Source organism: Falco punctatus (genome assembly GCF_963210335.1).
Source record: "Falco punctatus genome assembly, chromosome: 5".
Lineage (NCBI taxonomy): Eukaryota > Metazoa > Chordata > Aves > Falconiformes > Falconidae > Falco > Falco punctatus.
Genome location: NC_137584.1, coordinates 80,796,629 through 80,822,494, shown reverse-complemented (window position 1 = coordinate 80,822,494; position 25,866 = coordinate 80,796,629). Strand labels below are relative to the sequence as shown.

The window sequence follows — 25,866 nt, the reverse complement described above, 5'->3', positions numbered from 1 at the left end:
GTCAGTCGTTTGTGGGGGAAAGGTAAGAGGCAGCCAGGTGATGTCACTTCTGTTACATTCTTACAAAGTCGGTATGTGGCTGAATAAGTTGAAGCTGGAAGCAAATGTTTCTCAACATTGTATCTGAGTCAAATGGAGCAGAGGCCGTACTCTAAGGGGACTTGGGGTAGGTAGGTGAGGCTGTATCAACACGGGGGCAGTGTAGCTATAGGGTTTGTTACATTGCAGAGATTATTTTGTCACTGGCTTCCATTCATACTTCCCTTGGATGCTGAGTGTGCAGTAGAGCCCATCTCATCACTAGGTGGAGTTTTGTCCGATGAAACTTAAGTATGCCATGGGCAGGCACAGGCGTTAAAGCTGTGCTACCTTGCAGTGTGGCTCAGGATGTTTTTGTAGCGTGCTGGGGAACGAAGATGCTGCACCAAATAATTCAGATGTTAGGGTCAACTCTTTTTCTTCCTTGGTAGTGCTTATTTTCTATGTTTTCTAATTTTAGTATAGTTAATTTCTTAATTCTTCATGTTTTCCTTTCCTGCTGTGTTTCTGTACCCTCTGCAGGATGCCTGCAGAGGATCTCAGCTTTCTACTTTTTCTAAAGGTACGTACCAACATGTGATTTCTGTTCCGCCTGAGAGACATGCTGCTAGACTGCAAGCCCCTGCAGGGATGTGAAAAGTCGCTTGTCCCAGCTTCAAGTGTCTTGTGTAAAGTGTGCAGCTTAATGACTTCTTAAAGTCAAGCTTGTGTGACCTCTCGTCATTTTACTTCAATATTGGCCTGAAATTCCAATGAGAGCTCATGGTCGTAATGCAGCTTTGCACACCAGCACAGTAATGCAGAAAGTCCCCACCACCAATCCTCATAACTTAATTGCTCTTTACATTCCCTTTGCTGCACAGATGATAGTATGGTGGTGGTGATGATGATGATTATTATTATGGTTACTTTTACTTAAAAATATTCATCGTTCTGCAAACTCTCCGTTTGTTTTCTCTGAAGAAAATCACACCCAGAATGGGGCTTGTCTGTCGAGGAGCTTTTTGAGCTTTGCCTGTAGACACATCTTTTTCCCCAGAGGTTCAAGAGCTGTGATATGCATTCACATCTCTACAACCTCTGAAAGGTGGTAGAGGGAGAAACACTGCGAACTGTGGTGAAAATAGATTTACACCCTTTATAATTACAAGGGATGCTGACTAGAGTAATAGATCAGAATTTGAGTCATCTCGGACACAGAGTAATTGTCTCTGGAGTATTTAGGAAACTTTGCTAATACAACTTCAGTGGCTTCAACGTGCCCTGTGATACAGGTCTTAACTTCAGGGTTACAGGTTGAACTAGATTCTGTTCTACAGATGTGCTCTGTTTGCTGCAGCAGAGAGAAATTACTAGGAAGAGGCCTGGTCTGTGCAGGCTCCTGAGCAGTATTCCCCTTCCCAGTGGTTTATGTGACTGGTCAGGACAGCTTTCAGGCAATTTTAGATCACCTTTCTGTGACCCCGTAGTATTTACCCTCTCTCCCTCCCCATACAGTAGCTGGATCACAGGTGCACTCTGTTCCATGGCCTGAGCATCCCATGTCTCGCCCAAACAGAAGATAATATGGGAGGATGGAGAGAACCTTGCTCCCCAAATGACGAAGAGAGCTGTGGTGGCACATGGTTACCAGCGGAGGTCCCACAAGAGCTTTGCTTTGGTGAGCATCACCTCAGCGCAGGGAAAACAGGCATCCCCTAGCGTGTGCAAACAGATACGATTGCGTTCAGTTGGTTCTCATAGAGCAGTACAGGAGCGAAAAGCATGTATGAAACTCTTCATGTTATGGCAGGAGCTGGACTCTCAGGCACTGGCTTAGATTACCCAAAACATAATTTGGCCTTGCAGCTGTTGGGAATCTTGTTCAGATGTGCATGTGATTATTGAATGTATTGCACTAGGGAGGTAGACCAGGGAGACAAGCAGGTAGCGTTAACTTCACTGCTGCTTGGGAAGTCCTTGGAGATGCTTGGATTAATGATCATTTCAAGTGAATTTAAAAAAATCAGTCATGCAGCTCTTCGGCTAGTTGCACCAACATACTCAGTTCTTTCTCTGTCCTCCCAGAAAGCTGATCCAGACAAAATCAAAATTATCATGAAAGTGAGAGAGAGTTAGCCAAATCCTTTGTGATACAAGGCATTCTGAACACCTGCAGACTTGGGCAAAATTGGGATCCGGGCTTCAGACACTCCCCAGCCTGACTGTGGGCAGAGGGAAGACTTTGCCTCAAACACTTCCAGATTTCAAGTTCTCTGGGCTTTGAGTCATTCCTACTGTTTCTAAAATCACAATTCATAGACAACTGTCTGTGTGCCAGTCAGATTTGTTAACTAACCTGTTTTGGGTTTTTTTAATCGCAGCTTTACGGCACTGCTGCAGCCTGGGGACTCTTGTTATTATGGCCATTTTCAGTTCTCCAGACACAGTTTTCACAATAGGAAGGGGCCCAGCTCCCTGCCCCAGCTCCTGCAGGATGGGATTGTCAGAAAAGTACTTGAAGCTCTGCAGAGAATCCTTCCTTCCTCAGGATCCGGGGAATTTTTCTCTCAAAATGCAGGTCTCTGATAAGCAGCTTCTGGTTTGCTTTTTCCCCCCTCCCCGTGACTAACAATTGGCAGGATTGATTTTTTTCCCACTCCACAATGTAACTGCTCCAGCAGAGGTGCCAGATCGGCTTTGTGGAGGAAGGAGGCCAAACTGCATGTTAAATTACAGTCTGTGCATCTGTCTTAATGTAATTCAGGCCATATACCTCCCTGCTGCCATCGCTAATGACAATGTATGTGGGGAGGAGAGGGGCTGAGAGGCTTGCAAGGAAAGGTCTCTAATCTTTGTCTCTCCAACTTCCACCCAGCAAGGTGCTTAAGCACACAGTGAAGGGCATAATGTTGCCCTGAATTTGAGAGGCCCACTCCTATACTCAAAGCTAATTAGATGTTAAAGTGGTTTTGATGTGCGGAGCATCAGTAAACTTCTGAATTTCGAAAAACCAACTGGCAAAGAAGCAATAGGGGGGTGATGCTAAAGCAACAGCAGCACATGAGCTAACAAAGCGTGTGTTTTTGTGACGCCTCAACTCTACTGTGACAAATCATGGCCCAAAACAAAGCCTTCCCCTTCTTCAGCAGGTGCAGTAGGCTCCATAAACCACCAGTGTTGCATCTTCCCAGGAGGCAGCCATAATGCAGTTGGACATGCTGAAATAAAGTTGCTTCATCTGACCAGGTGTGATACCTGGGACCGCATCACATCACAAGGAAACGCCCTTGGGAAAACTGTGATGCTAAGGAGCGGTGCACAGTGAGGCTGGATCAGCTGCTGTTCCAGGATGTGGCTCCACCTGAGCCTGACACTGGTGCTGGCTGGCACCAGGAGCAGCAGTTCCAGCCTCCTGCTGCACCCTGTCCTGCCTCCTGTGGCTAATCCAGAGCCCCCCACCCTGCACGCTCCTCTCCTGCTGCCCACCGGGCCTGAATAGGTCTCCTCCTTCCTGGTGGGTTTGAACCCCGTCTTGTTTGCTGGGCGCCCAGTGATGTGCGCAGCAGGCAGAAGGCCCCTGCGCCCCTGCCTGGCATCTTCACACCAAATAGCCCCTCTCCCGGTGTGCCTGTAATCAGTCACCATTTTTTGTTTTCCCCTGAAGTTTATTACCATTTAAATAGCCTTCCAGCCTGAGACCTCCTGTGGGGTTTCTGACTCTGCTGCCTCACACTCTGTGTAATTAATTCCTGTAAGATCGTGTCCTCACAGGAAAATGGTACGGGTTCAACTAAACTGGTTTAGAAACTGTTTCAAACCCACGCAGGACCTTCTGTGGCCCTTTAGTTTTGACTGGAATACTTTCTACGTACTTGGCTTGGGGTATAATACGCTTAGACAGGGGAGTGTTTATTCCCAACCAAAATTACAGCGCTGAATCCTGCTGTCTGGGGCAATGTTTTTGACTACTGTGGGCAAATTCTGTATTTAACTCAGTCTGTGTTTTTAGGCCTTGAAGGTTTAAGGGCCAGACTGCAAATGCCTTTAATCAGGAAGCAATTAATTGCACAAATTTCCTCCCTGCAGTCAGCATAGTGCCCAACCAGGTAATACGCCCTGCGAGGCGATGGCTCATGCCTGTGCACTACTTTTATTACTGTATATCTCTGCTAATTAGTTCCTGTTAGATGGTAGGCCAGGTTGCTAGAGGGGGTTTAGATAAAAGGTACAATCAGTTAAGACAATCTAAAGATGAGCTTTAAGGAGAAAAGCGAATGGTTTGTTTTCCTGCTGAGCTTTTTTTTTTTCTTTTTTTTTTTTTTTTTTTTTTCTGTTATTATTCTTATTTCTGAAGAAAACTTGCAAGCAGGATTCATGCTTTTGATGGAAGTCAGGACCAGGTTCGCAAGGGTTGTTCCAGTACCTTGATGTCGAGCACGCTGGACTGGAGCTTTTTCCAGAGTATCCTGGTACTCATCCCAGACAAAGCCCAAGCAGGAAACACCTCATTTGTCTGTTTTGCACCCAACTCCATGCAAAGGGTCACAGTCCTGGTTCTCTCTCAAAAACAATGCTCAGCTTCACTTTGAGAGAGGTGTACGTGTAGCAGGGCCGGGAAAGCTGGGGAGATGTTTAGCCTTCACGGACAGCCCCTGGGGCAGTGTGTACACGATGTCTCACAGGAGGGGAAGGCTTCAGCTGCCTCTCTGCCCCTCGTTCAGGTCAGGGCCGTTCCCCTCCTCTGCTAATGCTGACACCAACCTTGTTTGCTTTTTCAAACACAAGCCACACATCCTTCCTGTCCCACATGCTGGCTAGAAATGACAAACTCCCTCATTATGCTATTATAATAATCTCCTAGCAGAAACCTTCCTCTCTGCACACACAGCTCTTCATGTTTGACTATTATAATTGTATTTTCAAAGTCATAAATAACACATTAGTCTGGTTTATGTGTTCATGCAAGTCAAGCTATAAACTGGCAGATGAAGAAATTAACTGTCTCCAGAATTCACATTCCTGTCACTTATTCAATTATTTGATCAACATAATTGCTTAGAGCAAGAGCTAATTGGAAAATGACATGCATTTACCCTCTCTATAGAGGAGGAGAGGTTTATCGGGTATTTTACTGCAGGCACTTTCATTACTTCCAATATTCTAGAAGAAACAAGGTTTTTAAATGAGCCAGGCCCAAACACACAAAGCTTGTTTGCTAGCCAGATGCTTTCCCACCCTTAAAACAGTTCCAGTGTTTTGCAGTGCAAGGGTTTGAACACGTCCATACTGCAGTGGATATGAGTACCTTGGCACATGCGTATGGGAGCCGCAAGCCAAGCTTGCCTCCAGGAGTCTACAGCACTGAATGTGTCCTTGCTTCTCTCTTATCTGTATTCTTGCTGGTGCTGCAGCTATACGTGTTTGGTTCTGCCTGTGACAGGCTTCCATCCCTGAGAGCTGATACGGGGGATAGCGGTTGGCTGAGGCAGAAGAGCCTCTCAGGAGTAGGAAAGGCAGAAAGTGACTTTTTTTGTTGCTGATGTAAAGGAGACTAATTCCCCACCTTGACAGCTCAAACCCTGCATCAAGGCCACAGTTTGAAACACTGATGCCTTTGGAATGATTTTTTTGTCCCATGGCTCGCTCCGATGTTCTGGTTAACATTGTGAGCCTGCACGCACACACACATCCACATGTCTGTGCACTTTGTTAGTAAATGCAAATCTAAGAATCGGGTGCTGGAGCAGAGGCGTGGGGATGGAAAGGATCAGGAGGTAGAAGCCTCAAGTCCTAAAGTGGTCCCTGTTTCCGTTGTTAGCTCTAGCATTGTTTGGGGTTGGAATATTTGATTTGTTTAAGGAAGAGACAAGCAAGCACTTTTCCAGGCTGTGTGGAAGAGGAGGAAGCTCATCTATCAATGCCAACAGTTTGCAACCTATTGTCTGCAGGCCCTGCAGGGATCTGTGGGTTATCTGTAGAGAAAAGGGAGCTAAGAAAATCAACCCTGTTGTCTGTTGCTTTAAATTCATGACAGATGGTCTGCACCTCCGCTGGAAAATATTAGGGTCTGCAAATTAAAATTGGATAAAAACCGGTGTGTTTTCCTCCTGCTGTTCGTGATCAGTTCAAGCATCAGGTTTTGCTTGCTTAAAAAGACTCCCAAAGTGGTCCACAGAGCATGTGAGGGCTGTGAAACATGCTGTACTGGGTCTTGCCCCTAGAGCTCTAGCTGTGCCGCTAACACCGCCAAAGTGGTACAGGACAGCTCTGTGAAACTCGCTGTACTGCACGCAGTGTCCTAGGGGCTGGCACTGTCTATATTTGATGAGAAGTAGTTAACCAGGTGAGTAATTATTTAGTTCACCCAAGAGGAGATGAAGAAATGAGTGCAGCATGGCCTGTTTGTACTTACACCAGGACATTTCTGATGGTGGAGGTTTTATAGGGTAGGAAGCAAAAATGGACAATAGGTAAATAAACCCCATCCCCATGGTGGGGGGCTGGGGAAGTTTGAGGTGCTTGTATAAATGTCCCAGTGGTCCCCGAGGGGGGGAAAGTCAGATCCATCCACAACTTCATGGTGCTGCTTAATGGGGATGCCCGGCAGCTCGGAAAAGAGGGGTGCTGAGGGCACCGGGTGCCATTCCTGCCGGCAGCTCTGCCACGCACAGGGCCGCAGCGTGCTAGGAGCGAGGGTGATGCCAAGGTTTGGTGTCCTGTGAGTGACGCCAGCGGGTGGACAAATACCCCCGAGCGTGGTGCTGTGATCTCTAAGCAGTGACTGACGGTGTAAATCAGTAACCTGCTGACACCACGGGACACCTCACACGGAACAGGCAGGCTCCTTTGTCGCCAGCTGTAGGCGCAAAGGCGGGGGAAATAACCGCGATACGTCGGGATTTTGCACATTCAGGCCGCTGCTAGGGCCGGAGCGGGGGGCAGGGGAGGTGCGGGAGCTACGGGCAGAGGGGGCCGCTGCCGGGGCGGGGGGAGCGGGCGGCCCCGTAGCCTGCCGGGCCCCAAGGCCAAGAGGCGGCGCGGGGCCCCGCACCGGCAGCGGGCAGCTCCCCGGGGAGCGCGGCGGCCGCCGCACTTTGCACCGGCTCCACACCGGCGTGCGGCCGGGAGAGGCTCCCCCGGGGGCCAGGCTGGCACCGGCACGGGCAGCGGCGCGGGCACCGGCACCGACACGGGCACGGGCACCGCCCCGTCCGGCCCCCGGGCCGTGGCCGGGCGCCGCGGCGGCACTGACAGCAGGGGGCGCCATCCGCTGCGGCAACCCGCACGCCGGCCCGCACGGCACTCCGCTCCGCACCCAGGCGCGCACACAGCCCCGCACCCTGCTCCGCACCCAGCCCCCCACCCCGCCGGCCCGCACCCAGCCCCCCCGTCGGTCCGCACCCGCCCCGCACCCAGCCCCGCACCCCCTCCCACCTTCAGCCCAGCAGCCTCACAGCCCCGCACCCAGCCCCGCAGCCCCCCGCCCAGCACCCTGCAGCCTCGGAGCCAGCCCGCAGCCCTCCAGCCCATCGTTCCTATGTGCCCACCACCCAGCAGCCTCACATTGCCCCAGCTCAGTGCCCCAGCAGTCCCACAGCCAAGTCACCAGCAGACCTGCATCCAAATGTCCAGTTCTGCAGCCCTGCAGACCCACAGCCTAGCACCCAGCCCCAAATCCCCGAATCCCTGAATCCCAGCATCCCACCATCCCAGCATCCCTGCAGCCCTATGGCCCGGGAGTCCTGCAGTCCCGCAGCCCTACCACCCAGCATCCCCACAGCACACCAGCCACAGCGACAGCCAAGCTGCAGCGGAGCCCCAAAGCTTCACAGCTCAGCACCCCCACAGCCCCACACCCAGCAGCTCAGCATCCCGAGCAGCTCCGCATCCCAGCCCAGGCCATGCAGCAAGCATGGCTGGCACAGTGCTGCTGCTCGTGGGTCTACGTTTTATTGTGATTTCAGTCCTCAGGGTGAAGGACAACTGTGACTGTGGAGGTGGCTGGAGTTATACTGTGGCATTTTGCCTGAAGCCCTGTTATAACCCATACTGGCAGAGGTGCTATTTCATTCCTGGGAGCTGGAAAAGTCTTTCTAGTGTGGGCTTGCCGCAGCTTTACAAACGTGCAGGATGCAGCCCAAGTTACCAGTGCACTCCTGGTCCCACTGCTGTGCAGGGCTGGAGGCAGGCATGCAACGTGAGTAAAGGAAGGCAGAGCTGCCTCTGCTGCTTCTTGGGGTGTTACAGCCTGGTACTTCACTGTGAGCTTTGTCCCCATCAGGAACAGTCCCTCCCTATGCACAATAACAGATTTTTCTGCAAGATTTTAGCATTAGAAATGAATGCTGGAAACCTGGCGCTTTTGTTACGCTAGGACATTCATCCTGCTGACTGTGAATCGACGTGATTGCATTTCTGCAACTGGAAAATTCAATAAATATTTGCAGAAAAAGGATTCTTTCCCAGTTTATGGATTGTTCCTATCCACTTTCTTGTCCTGCTGAGCCTCACCCTCCTTGCAGGAGGCCAGTAGGATGTTTGACCTGATGGAGCGCTCGTCTCCTGCCTGACTTACAGCAGAGCCTTGCTGTATACCCGAAGCAATGGCACAGGTGTGCTGATCCTCTGTGAACATGTTCCAAAGGCACGTTGGCTGCCTTAGATGGAACTTCATCCTAATTTTTTATTCAGGCACAAAATATCTGGTTACTATTTTCGGCGGAGAGAAGGTACTTGAAATGGAAAAAGTCCCTCAAGTCACAAAATAGGATAGAAAATCAAGCCATGGAAAATATGTGCAGGCAAACAATAAAAATGCAGTTCAAGTCAATGGGAACATTTCATTTCAGTACTTTCAAGATGATTTTTTTGATCACTTAAAAGTAAAATCATTTAAATTGTAGAAGGCATTTGAATAAAGAAAACACTAATCTAAATGTCAACAATGGAAAACTGTGATGCTTTGATATTTGTAATTTCTTTTTCTTCTTACTTTTATTTGAGAAACATATTGGGCATGTTTTCTTTTGTAGCTCCCACAAGAAAAATAATAGTTTTAAGAAATCGGTATCTTTCAATTAGAAAATATTTTGCTGAAAACTCCTATCTGGAAAAAAGCTGGAAATAGTTAGTGTGGAAAGTCTAGCTGGAAGCTTTTAGTTCCAGATGTGTTGTTCTGCTTCCCCTGGTATGACAGAGGTACTTACAATTAAAGTTCAAAGATGCAGCACCAGTGGAACTAACTACATATTTCCTGGCATTTGTGCCTGTCAGCACAGGGGTGGTTAGTCAGCTATTTACAAATCCAAACTGAATTCATTCTCATACCAGAAGGAGCAATCAAAACCTCGGTGATTCCCAGAGAGAAATCAGGGCCAGCGTGCGGAGGTTTTCTCCCATCTTATTTCTGGCTGTGCGGTGTTCGGAAGGAAGATGCACATAGCAGAAACAGTCCAATCCCAGCCCTTCTCCAGTGAGTCAGAGTCAGCTTCTTAGGTCTTACGGATCTTAAGTCAGGAGGAAAGGATGGTCTTGTGGCTTAGGATAAGGACTGTGAGTCAGAAGAGTTTATTCACGAAAGAAAAATTGCTCTTTTCATTTATTAGCAGATGTTTAGACCAGCCTGAGCAAGTTGCCACTAGAAAATTTTCAGCTGTAGGCATTTTAAAGCTGGAGGGGGTAAAAAATACCAAATCCAATTGACATTTGATCATTTATGCAGCAACACTACATTTATCCATAACCAGTTGTCCTGGTAGGAAAAGGACAAGCACCAGGGTAAACACCAAAAATATCCTGATTTGCATTTCAGGCCAGCTAAACTCCTGTTGATTAAGCTGGGAATGTTGATTAAAGACCTCAAGCTGTGACCCCCAACAATTCAGTCAGGTTACTCCTGCTGCTTAGCCAGGCTTGAGTTAAATTGCAAAGCAGAATAGAGCCTCAGTGAGTTTATCAGCTCTGAGCAATGTGTTTCTAGGCAGATAACCTGCAAGTACGTCCCTGCTCAGCCCTGGAGTTTTACAGGGGATTCAATAGGTTGTCTGTGTGCTGGTGGGAGATATTAAAGTCCTTCAGAAAAAAAAAATCAAAACCCAACCCAGCTTTGGACCAATCCTCTGGAAATCAGTCATTCAGTCTGTATAGTTAATGATCAGTTGGTGGGTTAATAGCCAAACATGAAGTCAAGGGTGATTAAAGCTTAAAATAAAATTAACTGCTCAGTGACTATAGTCAAAGACAGCATTTGGGTATTTTTTGATGGTTACTTTTCTGTCTAGGCTCCCATGCAGGCTGACAAGGGATATTTTAACTTGTCAAGGCAACAGCACCATAGCAACAAAACCTTAAGCAGTCCATCAGTTTGGTGCACAGGACCTGTTTTGCATACCAGGCTTTTGATCTTTAAGTGTATTTAGTATTGCCATTTTTTTATGAGTGTAGTGAAAAGGTGAAATAGGTCCCTTGTTTGCGTAGGACAATTTATTATCGTCATTTGGCTTTTGAAGGACAAGCCATGCAGAAGAACTCCAGTCAGGGGAGAGAGGCCTTGAACACCAGAATATTTACGCTTGGGTTAACAGGGAAGCAAGCTGCACGAGGGTTTGCAGAATCCAGTCCTTACTGCATTGGAAAAAAAAATGAGATTTTTATTAGTCCATCTTCAATTCACGTTTCCTCAGTTTACTGACAAAAAAAAAAAATTAGTTATTTGCACTACAAAAGCTAAAGCAGTAAAGATAGGGCTGCTCCCTTCTGCTTTGTGCCATGGCAACAAGATTGTTGGCCAAACTTTGACTGAATAACCTATGATGCTGTGAAAAGCAGAAGGAAATCAGACCAATTTTGAGGGTACCAGTTGAGTCTGTTGATCCAGCAGGGAAGGAAAGAGGAATCACTGCAAACCAAATGGGGACGCTTCCAGCCAGACCATACAGAGATGGTGTGATACATGTAAACTATGTAATGTAACTAAGAACAACTGCTGCTTCCAAACACTAAACTGTAAGAGGCAAGTGCCATTTCTTCTTCCTGTGATCTTTCTCTGATAGAAAGCAACCCCAAATCCAGGACAGGCAGCACTTAACAGAATCTAGCTGTACTCCTGACAGCTCTTGACTATGTCTTCTCGCAGGGTCTTGGGCAGCAGCCGGTGCACGAGCGGGGCAGGGCTCTGCTCAGCACCAGCACCGGTGTGTGCCTCGCTCATCGGGATGAGCAGCCCCCTGGCCACAGGCAGTGCCTGGTGCTGGGCAGCCGACCGCGCTTGCACAGGGAAGGGACCCAAAAGGGCTCCCCATGAGGATGTCCAGTCCTGTGGTTTTGAGGCTGTGCTTCAGGGGCACACTGGTCATCCACGGGACAAGAGGAGGTGGTCAGTGAAATTCATGGAGAAAAAGTGAATGTACCAAGGAGCATCTACTTCCACACCTGTAAACAAATGTTATGGAGAGGGAGCAAGACCACTGAAATGTATCCCAGGCTTTGTCTGGTTTCCTTTCTGTTGTCAGAGAAAATCACCGTGGAGCACTGCTCAGTTCTTGGATCATTTTCCAAAAGTGAGGTTGGAAGAGCAACTGTCAGGAAACACCTTAAAGATCATCTACTTCCAACCCCGCTGCCATGGGACAGGGACGCTTTCCACTAGACCAGGTTTCTCAAAGCCCCATCCAGCCTGGCCTTGAATTCCCTTTCTCTTCAGTGTGGCGAAGCCGAATTGTGCCCAGCTCCAGCTGTTGGTACGGCCCTTCGGCAGGGGCAGCCCACCCCTCCTTCGCCTCGCTGCCTGCCCAACAGCCGGCACTGACCATTCGCCCCAGTACAGCACAGCAGTGGCAGTCTCCGCACCTTTCCTTTTCTGGTGCATTGGTTTTATTCAGTGCTGCCTTTCCAACCTTAACCACCCGCTGGATTTGCCTCTAGTTTTCAGTCCTTCTCAAGAGCTCATTCCCACCACTGAGCTGTGTTATCCAGGAGCAGCCAAAGCACATTCCTGTTTCCTCTGCACCCGCTTTACTCCTTTGCTTCCCTTCCGCAGGGCTGCCCTTCCCTGCAAACCGAAGGGGACCACCCCCCACCCCCACCCCCCTGACATGCAACCTGCTCCACATTAACCAAGACCTAAGATAACCCAAAGCAAGAGAGAAAAAAAAGAAAAAGAAAAAGAAAAAGAAAAAGAAAAAGAAAAAGAAAAAGAAAAAGAAAAAGAAAAAGAAAAAGAAAAAGAAAAAGAAAAAGAAAAAGAAAAAGAAAAAGAAAAAGAAAAAGAAAAAAAGAAAAAGAAAAAGAAAAAGAAAAAAAAAAGAGCTCTGTGTATAATCAGTACCTGGAGCTAAACAGAGATATTCTACCCCTTATATTTTTTTGTTAATTGTTGCTCTGGACATTTTTGTTTTATCAGATGGGGAATGACACTTGAGATGTAACTAATTTGTGCCTCTTGTCAATGGCTCTTTGTTTTCTTTTAGCTTTTTTTTTTCTCCTTATTTTTCCCTGACCCTATAATCATTTCTTTGTTGCCTTCAGTAAGCTGGCCGCTCGGAGCATTACATCCCTGCAAGGCAGGCTTGTCTTAAGCCTGGCCGTATTATTATCCGTAACAGCAGCAGCATCTGCCGGGATGGCAGCGATGCATGGCAGCCACGGCTCCCTCTGCTAGGCACCGCACACAAAATCACACTACCTGCATCAACCAAACCCAGTCCTGCAGTGACCAGGACAAAAGAGGTTGAATCCCAGATGAGAAAGCACCTTTTTCTTATAAAACCAGGTGAAATGCTTTGGACTTTTCCCTCTTAGGCACTTTATTGCCCTTGTTAATGGCCGGCGCTCTGTCTCTACTCATGTAGGCTAGCAGCAAGGTACTAATAAACTAATAAACAAAGTGGAGGCATGGCACAGGCCCAGGCGGCTACCCGTACAGTTAAATGGTTGGCATTGTCCTCGCAGGATTTTGTCCCAGACCAAGCAAATACTCCCACAGCTGATGCCCAGGCATGTTTCAGGAGCCGGGGTGGGCCAGGGAGGGTTCCCAGCGGGTGGTTTGGGCACAGCTCTCCTGTGCCGGGGAGACAAGAGCTTGTTCCTCTGGGGATGGCTGGGCATGCTGATGGGTCTCGGGGGCAGAAAACATTCCCTGGCTTGTCCTATTAATTTCTATAACTGTAGCCTTGGTGTCTCGGCACTGCATAGCTTTTAATGGGTTTACTCATCCCAGTGTCCCTGTGGGGCAGGGAAGTGCTGCTCAGCCTCTGGGTCTGGGGAAAACCAGACCCATGGGGACAGCGAAAGGGCAACGTGGCTCCAGGGAAGCCTTCAGGTCCCGCAGCCTGCTTGTTTCCCAGCCCCCTTGCCCCATCCCCAGGGCTTGAAGCCCCTTGGGCCGGTGAGGATGAGCCAGCCAAGGAGACCTGCCTCAGGTCTGGTGGGGATGCTGAGCTGCCTGAGACCACATGGGGCAAGACAGGGCCACCTCCTCTGAGCTCTGCGGCTGAGGTGAAACTCAGCCTGGTGAGACTGGGCGGCTTAAAGCACACACCGGGCAAGTCTGGTCCTGAGAACAGGGTCAGGCTTATGCTTAACTTGACCCTTAGGGACCTGCAGAAGCTTAGGCAGGGACCTGGCTCCTCTACCCTGTATACTTTGGCTTACTGGGACGTACAAGGCCTTGGGGCCACTCAGAGACCATGTATCAAATCCATACACGTTGTTTGTGTAGAGGAAATTGGTAGGGTCGGGAAGAGCAGAGGGTGCTCAGCGCTTTAACAGCCACATTGCCTGAAGTTCCTCTGCTGAGAAAAAGAGAGGAGTTCAGCATCATGAATTTTCCATGGTCATTTTCCCCATGCCTGTGTTAACAGGGAGGTGATCAGTCTTTTAGCTACTGGGTCATCTGTCTCTGCTCTTGGATCACACCCATCACCATGGTGTCAGGGACTTCAAATACAGATAATTGCTCATTAATTAAGGCATTATATGAAAATGCACTGGTTTATCTACCATCCCATTTTGAGATATTTTTATTTTGTAAGCAATACCATTATTTTGGTAACTGAACAGTCACAACCAGACCTTTTGACAGAGCGCCTTCAGGTTTCCACGGCCAGCTGCCAGGCACAAGCCTAACATCCCTGCAGAGCCCTGCGTGCCTGGGGTGAGGATTTGTGGCAGGAGGGAGGTGTCAGGAGCTGCAGGTCCCCCTGGCAGCGTGATGGGCAGCCCTGCCCCAAGCCACCCACCTGCAGCGAGCCCACGCCTGGCCACAACCCGGCAAGGAGCTTTGCTCTGGCCAGTAGCCAGCCTGAGGCTCTGTGGGGCAGGGATGGATCCAGGGGCCATATGGGTCCAGGCTGTGAGGCTTCAGCTGTATTTATCCCAGCCTTTTGCTCTCCCCGGCTCACCTCACACTGACACCTGCACACCTCCAGCGTGGTGGGAATATTTGTGCCTTTCCCTGCTTCAGCGCACAGACAGCAGAGGTGCAGCGAGGGCCCCTTACCCACACAGGGTGGGGTTGCAAAATTGGACTCCACCGAGGAGGTGAGACCTGCTCATGGCCTTTGCTTAATTACTGTTCTCCTTGCTGAGTCTTCTCCTTGCTTGGTACTGCCTCTGGTAGGAATGATGTTTTTCTTGTATTATCAAAACAGCTTAAAAGCAAAAAGAAAACTCAGCAAAATGAAAAGTACCACCGACAAAAACCAATTCACACAAGAAATCTGGGCCTCATCCACCCTTCTGTTAATTACTATTAAAGAAAACAATAAAACCAGAAAGCAAAGCAAAAGCTGACAGAGGTAATCGGGCTGGGCTGCTGGAGAAGCAGGAGCTGTGGGAAATGGGGAGATGGCTGTGGAGAGCATCACCTTGCAGAGAGTCCCAGATTTCTGAGGTCTGCCTCTCCCCTGAGTCCCATTTCATGGCAAATCAGGGTAGATGGGGTAATTATCGCAGCTGTGTTTTGGGCTGGTTTAAGTGGTCATACTTTCCCTGCCTTTGGAGTGCAGCAGCAGCGGCAGACAGCATTCCTGCCAGCACAGCCCGGCTAAAGCCTCTGAAAAAAGCAACCAACCAGCCTTCTGGAAGAAGTCGCTGGGTGATTGTTGCCTGCTCATTTTCAATGACAAGTTTCTAAGGAAAACAGTAGCATTTTAAAACCCACACGTACAGCCAAAAAAGCTTGTGGACTTTTTCCTCCTCCTCTCCAGCAAATGCTGCGCTGCCTCTTTTACGATGCCATTTCTATTGACGTAAAGCAAAGATAAGAAATGTTTGCCTGTGCTGCCTTGCTCAGTTTTCCATCTGTGGCTTCTGGCTAATTTGCCATGTGTCCCTGCTGAGGTCTCAATCCACTTTGGACTGAAAGCGTCTGGGTCCTTGCTTGGCTTATCATGCCGATACAGCTGGCAACCTATTAATCTCCTGCTCCCGATGCCTTTACTCCAGTGGGAAAGCTCTGGTGCCTTTTAGTGGTTTGTATTTACAGCTAACAGAGCCTGGTGCTCAGAGCCCCTAGGTCACTTCTCTGTGAAAACCCCTCTCCTGAACTGCTGGAGCTGGGGAGGTTCAGCATTTTCATCTTTCTTGCTCTAGCACTCCCTTTCAAACATATGGAGAACTGTACAGCTGCAGGAGAAGTAGGGTCTAAGCTAGGAACACATCTTCTACCAGTAACGCTTTGCCCTTGTTCACATCTTTAACCTGAGGACTTCAAGACATCTAAGAAGTATCTTCTCATATACCGATAAACTGAGGCTCATTTTCCACTCAACAGAAGTTTTCCTGTAGAGTGATGTTTTTAGGCACATGAGCTTTGCCTACTTTCTCCCCAGCTAAGAGAGGACACTAGTCTGGCAAGGTTACCCAGCAAAGGACCCCTTGGAATCTTAACTTTGTTTAGAAAATGGTTTTAAGCCAGGCTGGTAAAAACACATTTGCGTGAAAATAAACCGCCCTGGAAGGGTTTGCCTTGTAGAGCTGTGTTAGTGGTACTGTTCTGGCATCTCTTTCTTTCTAAATCCAGCCCTATCCTCAGGCAGAGGGCAGTTTGTGAGCAGGAAAGCGGGGACTAGAATGGCAGCTTCCTGAGCCCGGCCTTGTACACTGACCAGGCGACACTCTGGCTGCTAACAAAATAGTTAGCGAGGGACTCACAGGTAGAGATGGGATGCTTGAAAGGGAGAAAATAACTTACATTGTGGCTGGCTTCTATGTCTGATTATGTATACCTATTGTGGCTGAAAAGTTCTGGCCTGAAAACCTGGGAACTGAAGGTTTTCATCCTGTCTCTGAAAAAGAAGAGAAGCATCATGCCTGGGTAACTGCTTTCCAGTATCCCAAACCTGCTTACAGCTCCTCTCCCAAAGCAGATTTCTGGTGGGGTGAAGCACAGTGTGCTGAGATGTACCTGCTCCTGCCCAGCTATGGCTGCCAGCTCCAGGGTGGTGGGCTGGACTCAGCGCTGAGCCGGCTCAGCCAGGCTGGGGATCAGGGAGCACGTACAAACACCTGAGCCAGGACAGTGCAGATTAGGACAGCAAGTTTTGCTCTGCACCAAGAATATCATGTTCTTTGCTTTCCAGCCTTTGTGTTACCATGCAGCACAGAAAAAGCTGTGGCTTCCCCCCCTCTGCTAAGCTGCCCCAGAACCAGCCGTGGATGCTGTCCTGCAACATCCACCCTCGGAGTCAGGCAGCTATCAGGGAAGAACAGCCTGCTCACTTTCAATAAAACTGACACTTGCGCTGACTCGTTCCAAGCTTTTTAATCCCCACCAAAAAGATCCCAGCAACTACTTTCAGAAAAGATCTTTAAATGTGGAAAGGGAAAAGCCTTTTCAGCAGTGGCCATGGGTTTTTTCCAAGTTTGATACCAAGAGGAAGTGGTCGGCTCCAAGAGAGATTAGGAATAAAGAGAATAGGACTAATCATTGTTTTTCAGATTTTAAGAGTAACCAACTAAAAATGCACAGGCCAGACTGTCCAAGGGGGCAGGTCAGCACAGATCCACTGACTGGGGCAAGCTTCACTGGGGAGGGTGAGTGCAGAAGCAAGCGTCAGCATGTACCTACAGAGCAGACAGGTCTCTCTGCCCCACTCACCTCCCAGCACTGTGGACAGAAGTCCCCTCTTAGGAAGCTACTCTCACCCCCTCCCCCCAGGGAATGTGAGCTCATGCAAGGACATGTATGGCCCAGGGAGAGGTGTCCCTGGGGACATCCCATGGTGGTGGGGAGGCAGCAGAGTTCTCCAGGGAGTACTGATCTCTGTTCACCCTGGCTAGCAGCTCTATCTGGGCATATTTTACAAGCACCGTTCAGCATTATGAGGTTGTTCAGTGTCCTGGTTCTCTATGCCTAGGGGAGACACGGACTGTCCACTCCCTTGCATTCCCTCTCCTCTCGCAATGTTTGAATTTGGGTTTAAGGCACGCAAAACCTGCCTCCTTCCACCTGCTTCATTGCTGACTGTCTCCCTCTGTGCTCACTGCTCTGTCCCATCAGCCCAGGCTCTGGCTGCCTTTTCCCAGTCCTCCAGCCAGGTCTGATCGCATTATCCTCTGTCACAACTCATTTGTAAACTGGGAACTTATTTTTTAATACAGCCCCGCATCCAAAATGCAGAGATATCCCTGCATTTACCTTATCAATATGCAAAAGCATCAGCATTTTTAGGTCTGGCCACTGAGGACTCCCTGGTCCAGACACAAGCTGTGCATCTCCCATTGTGCAGCTGGTGTCCCCCTGGCACCTCCCAGCTCCCCCTCTCCAGGTCTGGGAGATCAGGCTCCTTACATCTGTCATGCCACTATTTCGGGGAGGAAACCCCAGGTCTGACAGGCTGCTTTGGAACTCGGCTCCCCTTTGAAGCTGCCCGGAGGCCTGAAACTCTGGCGAAACGAGGGGCTCAGGTACAGCCTGCCGGTGGGGTGCACAGAGTGGGGTGATGCACTTCGGTGCACACAGGCTGCTGGGGTTCCCCATTCAAAAAGACACTGGGTGTCTAACCATTGTGAAAACAAAACAGATGCCTGGCATAATCCTGAGAGGAAAACTATTATTGAGGTCTTTTAGCTTGCTGAGAAGCGAAAATGTATCTGCTCTACAGAAAATACCTCTGAGATACAGATGACTTCAGGAACACGGATTACGATGCGGAAGACTGGAGTAGGAGTGTACACAGGAGATGATGGATTGCAGTCTAGGCTTGGGCATGAAGGCCATGAAGATCTATCTGTGGGGTCATGCAAAGATGCCCATGAATGCAGGTCACCTCAGCTCAAGCATGGGAGAAGAGAGTGCTCACAGCAGGCATGAGAGCAGGGCTGGAGCAGGAACTGGCAGAGGCAGCCAGGACGGTTCTTCCTAGGGTTCAGGGTTTCTTCTTTTTAGGTTCAACAAGAAGTGCTGGGTCCTGCACTTGGGTCACAACAATCCCATCCTACAGGCTTGGGGAAGAGCGGCTGGGAAGCTGCCTGGTGGGCAAGAACTTGGAGAAGGCTAAGAACATCCTGGCTTGTAGCAGAGACAGCGTGGCCAGCAGGACCAGGGCAGTGCCCGTCCCCCTGCGCTGGGCACTGGTGAGGCCGCCCCTGGACCCCTGTGTTCAGCTTTGGGCCCCTCACTGCAGGGGGACGTGGAGGGGCTGGAGCGTGTCCAGAGCCGGGCAGGGGGCTGGGGCAGGGGCTGGGGCACCAGCCTTGTGAGGGGCGGCTGAGGGACCTGGGGGGGTTGGCCTGGAGAGGAGGGGGCTCAGGGGGGACCTGATCGCTCTCCGCAGCCACCTGACAGGGGCCGTAGGCAGCGGGGGTCGGTCTCTTCTCCCGGATAACGAGCGACAGGACGAGAGGAAACGGCCTCACGTTGCGCCAGGGGAGGTTTAGGTTGGGCATTGGGAAAATTTCTTCCCGGGAAGGGTGGTGAAGCGTTGGGACAGGCTGCCCAGGGCGGTGGTGCCGTCGCCATCCCTGGAGGTGTTTAGAGCCCGCGTGGACGCGGTGCTGAGGGCCGTGGGTTAGTGCTGGGCTTGGCAGGGCTGGGGTAGCGGCCGGACCTGATGAGCTCAAAGGGCTTTTCCAACCCAAATGATTCTGTGATTCCACGATTCCCAGGGGTGCAACAAATGTCAGGAAAGCTGTGGCAGAAAAGTTACCCAGAGTCTGTCCTGACAGGGAGGGGGTTATGTAGTAGGAAGCAGAGTTTTTCCCAGCTGCTAGAAAGAGCTCCTAGAGATCAGGAGCGTGGCGCAGACCAGGATTTTGACAGCTGTTTTGGGAATCCACCTGGGGGAACTGGTGGGGTTGTGGGAGCTAAGGAGAACTAGTAAGGGGATTCACATGTGGGCTGATGGGCAGTGTGGCAAAGAGCATCTGAGCTGCAGATACCGTGCCTGTTTTGAATGCTAGCTTCTCGGCCCCTGGCTCCTCAGAGGCAAGCTGTCCTTTCCCTGCTCAGCTCTCTCCTTTGCCACTCTCACCAGCCCTACCAATGTGCAGCACATTGCCCAACCATATTTTCTTCTCCTCCAGCTTCGTCCTTGATTTACCTCCTTCTCTCCAGATTGTCTCTGTAAACTGGGGCTCCTGGGGCAGAAATGGCATGGCAGGTTATAAATCCTAGCAAGCAGGAGGGCAATGAAACGTGGTATGTCACAGGGCATGGGCAGTTCCTTCGTCCAGTTTGTCAAAACTAGTATCTTTGCTATTTTTCTTACCAACCTGGATCTCACCCAGCCTGTCCCCAGCAGTGCCCAGGTGACCTGCTGGGGTCCCCACTCAGGGCTGGCAGGGAGAGCCCTGGGAAGAGCTCCTGCCCCCAGTGCACCCGGAGGGGTGTGGGGCAGCCCTAGGGCAGTGAGGGGCTTTACAGGACAAGCAGGCAAATTGGTGACCATCACACAAAATACAGGACATGCAGCACTTCTCAGCAGCTGTGACCCCAGATCAGCTGAAAAGGATTTTGAAAGCGAGATAAAGGGCTCACCTCCCACCGTGATTCCCCTGCAGAGGCAATGCAGATAGGAGGTTAGGGTTAATTTGTTTTCTGAATTAACTAGGAATTTGGGAGGCTGGAAGCAATTGTGCTTTGTTTTGGGGTTTGGTTTTTTTTTCAGGTTTATCTCAATAATCCTTTTTGCCTGTGAGTTTTTGGGAGCCTCTTCTCAATCAGAACTTAGCTGGAGGGGTGGTGAGAGTTTATTGTGTTAATAATGTGTGCCGCTCACTGACGCCTTTCCCCAGGTAGTGAAAACTTCCCTGAGATCGATATCTTGGGCCATGAAAATGTTCTTTAAAAAAAGCCCTGGCAAATGTGTATATATATATGTATATGTTAATTACAGATCAAATATATAATAAAAGAAGCAATATTTTGTACTTCTTTAGCCCTTTTGCCTCCTAGTTTTCAAAGAACAGCCTCAAAAGCACTTCTCTGGAGTCGGAGCAGGTCAGAGGCATCCTTTATACAAGCTGCCTCTTCTTTCCCAGGTTGTTGCCCTTTCTTTGCTCCCTCTAACTTCCTCTTTCTTTTCTCCCTGCCTCCCCTGCCGCCGGCCAGCTCAGCCGTGTCGCTGCAATTCTGTCCTTTGGAGAATGAAGGGGTGCATCGCAGATGGGTTATTTCTAGACCTTGGGGTTGGTCTCCTTGACAAAGAACAGGATCTCGGCGACAGCCTTGCAGAGCAGGCTGTACCCTTCCCTTGAACAAGCAGCAGCGTATCACGTCATGCTCGGGGTGCGCTGCCTCACTCCCTCGCCTCTCTCCGTGTCAGGCTTTTCAAGTTTCTACAACTGAGAAAAAAAAGAAGAAAGCTTTCATTCTATAAGGCCAGCATCCAGTTTGTATTTTTTATATCGTAGGGAAAATGATAAGCCAGGATATAACAATGACCTACTTCACGTCTTGATAAAATAATTTCCTCTCTCTGTCATTTTTCTTGAAGAATAATATTTGACTAACACGAGCATGTAAGATAGAGTGAGAGCTTTTCTGTGAACTGGTTGATAATGTGCCAAATTCAGCCCCGAGACAGACAACTGCCACCCTGTTGACCTACGTGGAGTTAAGCCTGTTTATCCCCCAGCTCAGAGCTCTGAAAACAATTGGGTTCAAACCTGTAAGATGTGTGCATGTGATAGGGTTGAGGCTGAAAGCTTCTCGGCTATCTGTTACAGCATCCCTCCATCAATGCACCTTCACCCCACCGCCAGCACGGCTGCCCGGGAGCTGCTCTGACTTGCTGCTGTGGTGCAAACAGCTTCCCCCCCCCCCCCGCCCCGCAAAACAACCAGTTAGCTCATCCTCTCACACAAAAGGCTACTGTATTTGGTAGGGTACATTACAGTATAGGGCAACCATGCAGCTCTGAATCCACTCACGCCCCCCTCCCCGAGCACAGAAACAATGCAACCCGTTATAGCTATCTCACTGGAGCCTACTTAGCTCAATGCATTGACTGTATTTGTCTGCTGAAGGTGTTTAAAAATGTGCATGTGGCATTTTTTGCTTGCAGCATTTGCATGAAGAGCTTTCTCACATCATCTTTCAACGCCGTTCAAACGGGTTGTCACCCAGTGCATATTGCCCGCCCTCTCATCTCCCACCTCCAGCAGTTTTCCTTGTGGTTGTGCATCTCTTCTCTTAATGAGCTCTTATTGCAGCATTGAAACGGGCCATGGATTTGCCATTTGTCACTACAGATAAGCGGTGACATTGCTCAGGTATTCTTGTGCCCTCAGCTGGGTCATATTCCATCCTGGCGTCAGAGACTGCAGTACATCTGCTTCATTCACTTGGCACACTGCCCAAAACGGACAGAAATTCGTCTGCTGTCATGATTTCAGCATGCTGTGACACGCTGCCCAAGGTGGCCAAAGCCAACCAGCACACAGTACTTACCCTATTTACCGTCAGTGTATTTACCATATGCTGACTTCCAGCATCACATGCCATTCCACAGTACTAACAAGGTACCCAATTTATGGGATGCTGCTGAGAGTAAAATATAGTTAAAACTTAATTACAGTATTCCTTTTATTTATTTCCTTGCATAAATGTGGTATGAACCTAGACTGGTCTATTGACTTTTCTCCAGTTTCTTGTTCCCCCAGGTGGAAAGTTCCTCTGGATTTCTAGAGATGGAAAACTACTGACTGCTGGGCTCTGGCAGGAGAAGACTAACAACCATCTGGGCATGGAGGTGGAGACTCCTTTTGACAGCTCTGCTCCTCAGGCACAACACGCCTTTCTATCAAAGCTCATGTGTGTGGGAGACAACTTTCTTGGGCACTGCTCAGAGCCTGAAGAATAAATTCTCAGAAGGAAACAGTCTTAAAAGCCATACCTTTTCCCATCGTACATGCCTTTCATTCGCATTGCCCTGTCTTGTGTAGAGATGCAGCTATGTATACATTCAGAACCATACAGAATAAAAATGAGACAGTGGACTGAAAATGTGGCTCTGCGCCCTGCACAGAGTAGTAGGGAGCAAATGCATCAGACATAACAGCATCTAGTGTCCATGCTCCGTGCAGTTCTTCAGAAACGACTGAAGATGTTCTTCCTTGTCTTGCATAGATCCTGACTACCTTCCCAGTTTCACTGAAGTGATCTGTTTTTCATTCAGAAGAAGGGACACATGTCTCTGCAATTTATCTATTTTCTTCTTGGCTCAATTGAAGGAAAAGAAGGACCTCGAACAATTTTTGGTACAGGGATCAGTACCTGATTTTGATCAGGTGTGTGATTTGTCATCTGTATCACTCCTACTGTTCACTGTTGAAAAAGCATCGCTGCTCAAGATGTTACCACACTACAGGGCGCTCTGAGGCCCCTCAACCATTACAGTAGAGCAGCCTCACAAAGGCTTCTCAGCCCTTTCAGGGACACGTCTGCTGGGCTGAAGCTGCCTAATACTGGATCAAATTCTGTGACTTTGCAGCCAGGTGGCTGTGAAGCACATAGGCTTTAGGGCTCTGCTATGGAGGGAGCAACTCCAGGAACCAGTGTGGCAACAGGTTACCATGGTGGTAACCTTTCAAACAGCCACAGCTGTTTTATAAAGCGAGCCTGCCCCTACACACATGATGTTTTTCCCTTTCCTGACAAAAATTAAACATATTAGCATTATCCTGGCACAACTGCATCCATACTGTGGGGACAGTTGTAACAGTATTGTTAAAGCAATTCAGCTTTTCTAGGTAGACAGCCTATAATTACACTAAATTAAAATAGAACACTTTTGTTCTAACCTAGGCATCCCCATGAGGACTTGCACCAAAATAACCAAAGGTACGTATTAAGCCATTTCTGTTATTGTGGTACATGCCTGAGCACAGGCAGGCTCCCACTCCAGTCCTTCTGGCGGTCGATCCTGGCAAAGCTCAGCTGCCTGGGTGATCTCCTCTTCTCAGGCTTCAGCACAGGGAGATTAATATGTGAAAGCACCTGATGGGGAAATGCATCTTGGTTGTAGCTGGGTGCCCTGTAATGTCTCTCTCTGGCGCTCACTCCATACAGCACTGGCTTTGTTCATTTATTCCCATAAATTCTGCAGAACTGGGGAGTCCCACGGAAGGGTCACTGGCCCCTGTGGGTCTTGAGCACGAGGGTCACCATTGAGCCCCTGTGCTCTGCTGGCTCCTGTGCTCCGTCCCTGCCTGGCTGTGCTCCTTGCAGGGACTGGAAGAGTGCTGCCGCCCCGGGGCAGGGGTCCAGGGGGCTGTTTCTTTCGCCCCCACCCCACGTCAGCTGCATGCACAGGGCATCCAACCTGGGGTCTCCCCAGCTGCCCTGGCTCTGGCCCCGCTTTGGGGTGCCCAACATCTTGTCTAAGTGCAGGTGTGTCACGGCCCCATGGAGAGCCACAGCAGCTGTTCCTATGGAAGAGGCCAGGGCACGTAGGAAAGCAAGATCAGCTGTACCAAGTGCTGATTTCCGTGAGGCACAAGCCCTGGCAGGGCCTCTGGTGCTCAGACCACGCGGCTCCAGGGTTCGTAGAGGCAGGAAGGTGACAGCCCCATAGGCCTGACATTTCCAGCTCCTCCAGTGAGCGTGGGCCAGGCAGCCGGGGCACCAGGGACAGCTGCAGCGTGTGCTGCGGCACGAAACCAGCTGCATCGTGTGGGTTTCCATTTCAGGGAGGGAAATGGGAAAAGAGCGCTAGGGACTCAGAGGTGCTGAAAATGGGGAACTGAAATCCCGACTCCTCCACGGGCTCGGCAGCACCGATCCGGGCAAGTTGTTGAGGGCACCTGCACTTGCTGTCTGCAAAACGAGGATACGGACACCTGTATCCCAGATTCTCCGGGTGGCACCGCCGGTGTCAGTGCGGTGCTGCCAAGCTCCCCGGAAGAAACGTCTTAATAATGATCCCAGTTAGGGCAGAGCCAAACTGTTCAGCAGCCCCTCGTCGTCTGTGCTCAACGGCAAAACTTCCCACGGCGCTAAAAACGTCATCCTCCCTCTCCCACGGCACGTGGCCCAGTTAGCCCCCCGCCCCTCCCCCCCTGGGCCTGCAGGTGCGCCCGCCACTTCCACGGCAAACACGACCCGTCGCCACGGCTGCGCGCTCCCGCGCCGGTGACCCACGGCTCCGCGGTGCCGAGGCGGGCGGCGGGCCCTGCCGGGAAAGCGCCGCTGCCGGGGGGCGGGGCCCCGACAGGGCGGGCGGCGCGCCCCCGCCGCGCCAGCCAATGGCGAGCCGCGGCTCGTCGCCGCACTGCGCGGCGGGGCGAGCTGGCCAATGAGGGGCGTGCCCGCGCGGCGGCGGAGGCGCGCCCCCTGCCCGCCTGCCCGCGGCCGTCGGGGCGGGCGGTGGGAGCGCTGTGGCGCCACCTGCCGTGCCGTGCCGGGCCGTGCCGTGCAGTGCCGGGCCGTGCCGTGCCGTGCGGCGCCGGCTCCTCCCCGCGCGGCGCTATGTCACGCGGAGGCGCGGGGCCGGCGGTCGGGACTTGGTAGCGCGGGGCGAGGCGAGCGCAGCGCAGCGCAGCGCAGCCGGGATCCCGCCGCCGCCCGCTCCGGGAGCCGCCGCCACCCGCGCCCGGGAAGAGTCAGCGGCGCCGGGGCTGGCTTCGCGGCGGTCGCGCCGCGCCTGCCGGCCCGCCGGGGCCCCGCACCGCCCGCCCGCCGCCGCCGCCGCCGCGCCCCGCCGCTCCCCGGCCGGCGGCCCCGGGCCGCGCACCGCCCCCCGGCCGGCGGGGCTCTGCGTGGCCGCGCGGATGCCGCCGCAGCAGGAGGGCGAGGCGGGCTACATCAGCAAGCCGGTGCCGGGCGGCTGCGAGGTGCCGCCGGTGCCCCCGCGCAGGGTGCGCAGCGGCCGGGCGGCGGCGGCGCTGGGGGCGGCGCTGGGCGGCCGCTGCCGGGCGGCGGGGGCCGGGGCGGCGGCGGGGGCCGGAGCCGGGGCCGGAGCGGGGAGCGAGCCGCGGCGCAGCATCAAGTGCGTGCTGGTGGGGGACGGCGCCGTGGGGAAGACTAGCCTGGTGGTGAGCTACACCACCAACGGGTACCCCACCGAGTACATCCCCACCGCCTTCGACAACTTCTCCGGTAAGGGCCGGCGGCGGGGACCGTGGCGGCGGGAGGGGGTGCCGCCGCCGCGGGGAGCGGCGCGTCCCGCCGGTGCTGCTCCCCGGGGCCGTTACCGCGTTCTGTGTCTGCGTGGGGCAGGACCCGGGTCGGGCGGCACCGGGGCTGGTCGGCTCCGACGGCAGCCGGCGGCACCGGCCGATCTCCCGTGTAACGGAGGCAGGCTGGCGGCTCGTGCTGCGCCCGGCCGGGCAACCAAAGCCGAGCTTTAACCGTGCGCTCCCCGGTGTAAAGCGCGCGGCTCCGGGCCGGCAGGGCGCCGCCCG

At 51.4% G+C, this 25,866-nt stretch overlaps 1 protein-coding gene across 2 annotated transcripts in view; it reads left to right on the top strand.

Annotated features, from left to right (window-relative positions):
• The first annotated feature begins 38 nt into the window (after positions 1–38).
• Positions 39–25,866, top strand: part of RHOU (ras homolog family member U) — a 32,443-nt gene continuing 6,615 nt past the window's right edge. The window contains exons 1-2 of one of the 2 annotated variants that reach the window (XM_080388899.1): positions 22,739–22,752; positions 23,270–25,561. In XM_080388899.1, the coding sequence (XP_080245025.1) occupies positions 25,234–25,561 (328 nt within the window). In that variant the 5' untranslated portion in view covers positions 22,739–22,752; positions 23,270–25,233. Of the gene's footprint in view, positions 25,562–25,866 lie in introns of both variants that reach the window. The other variant, XM_080388898.1, reaches the window with a different exon arrangement.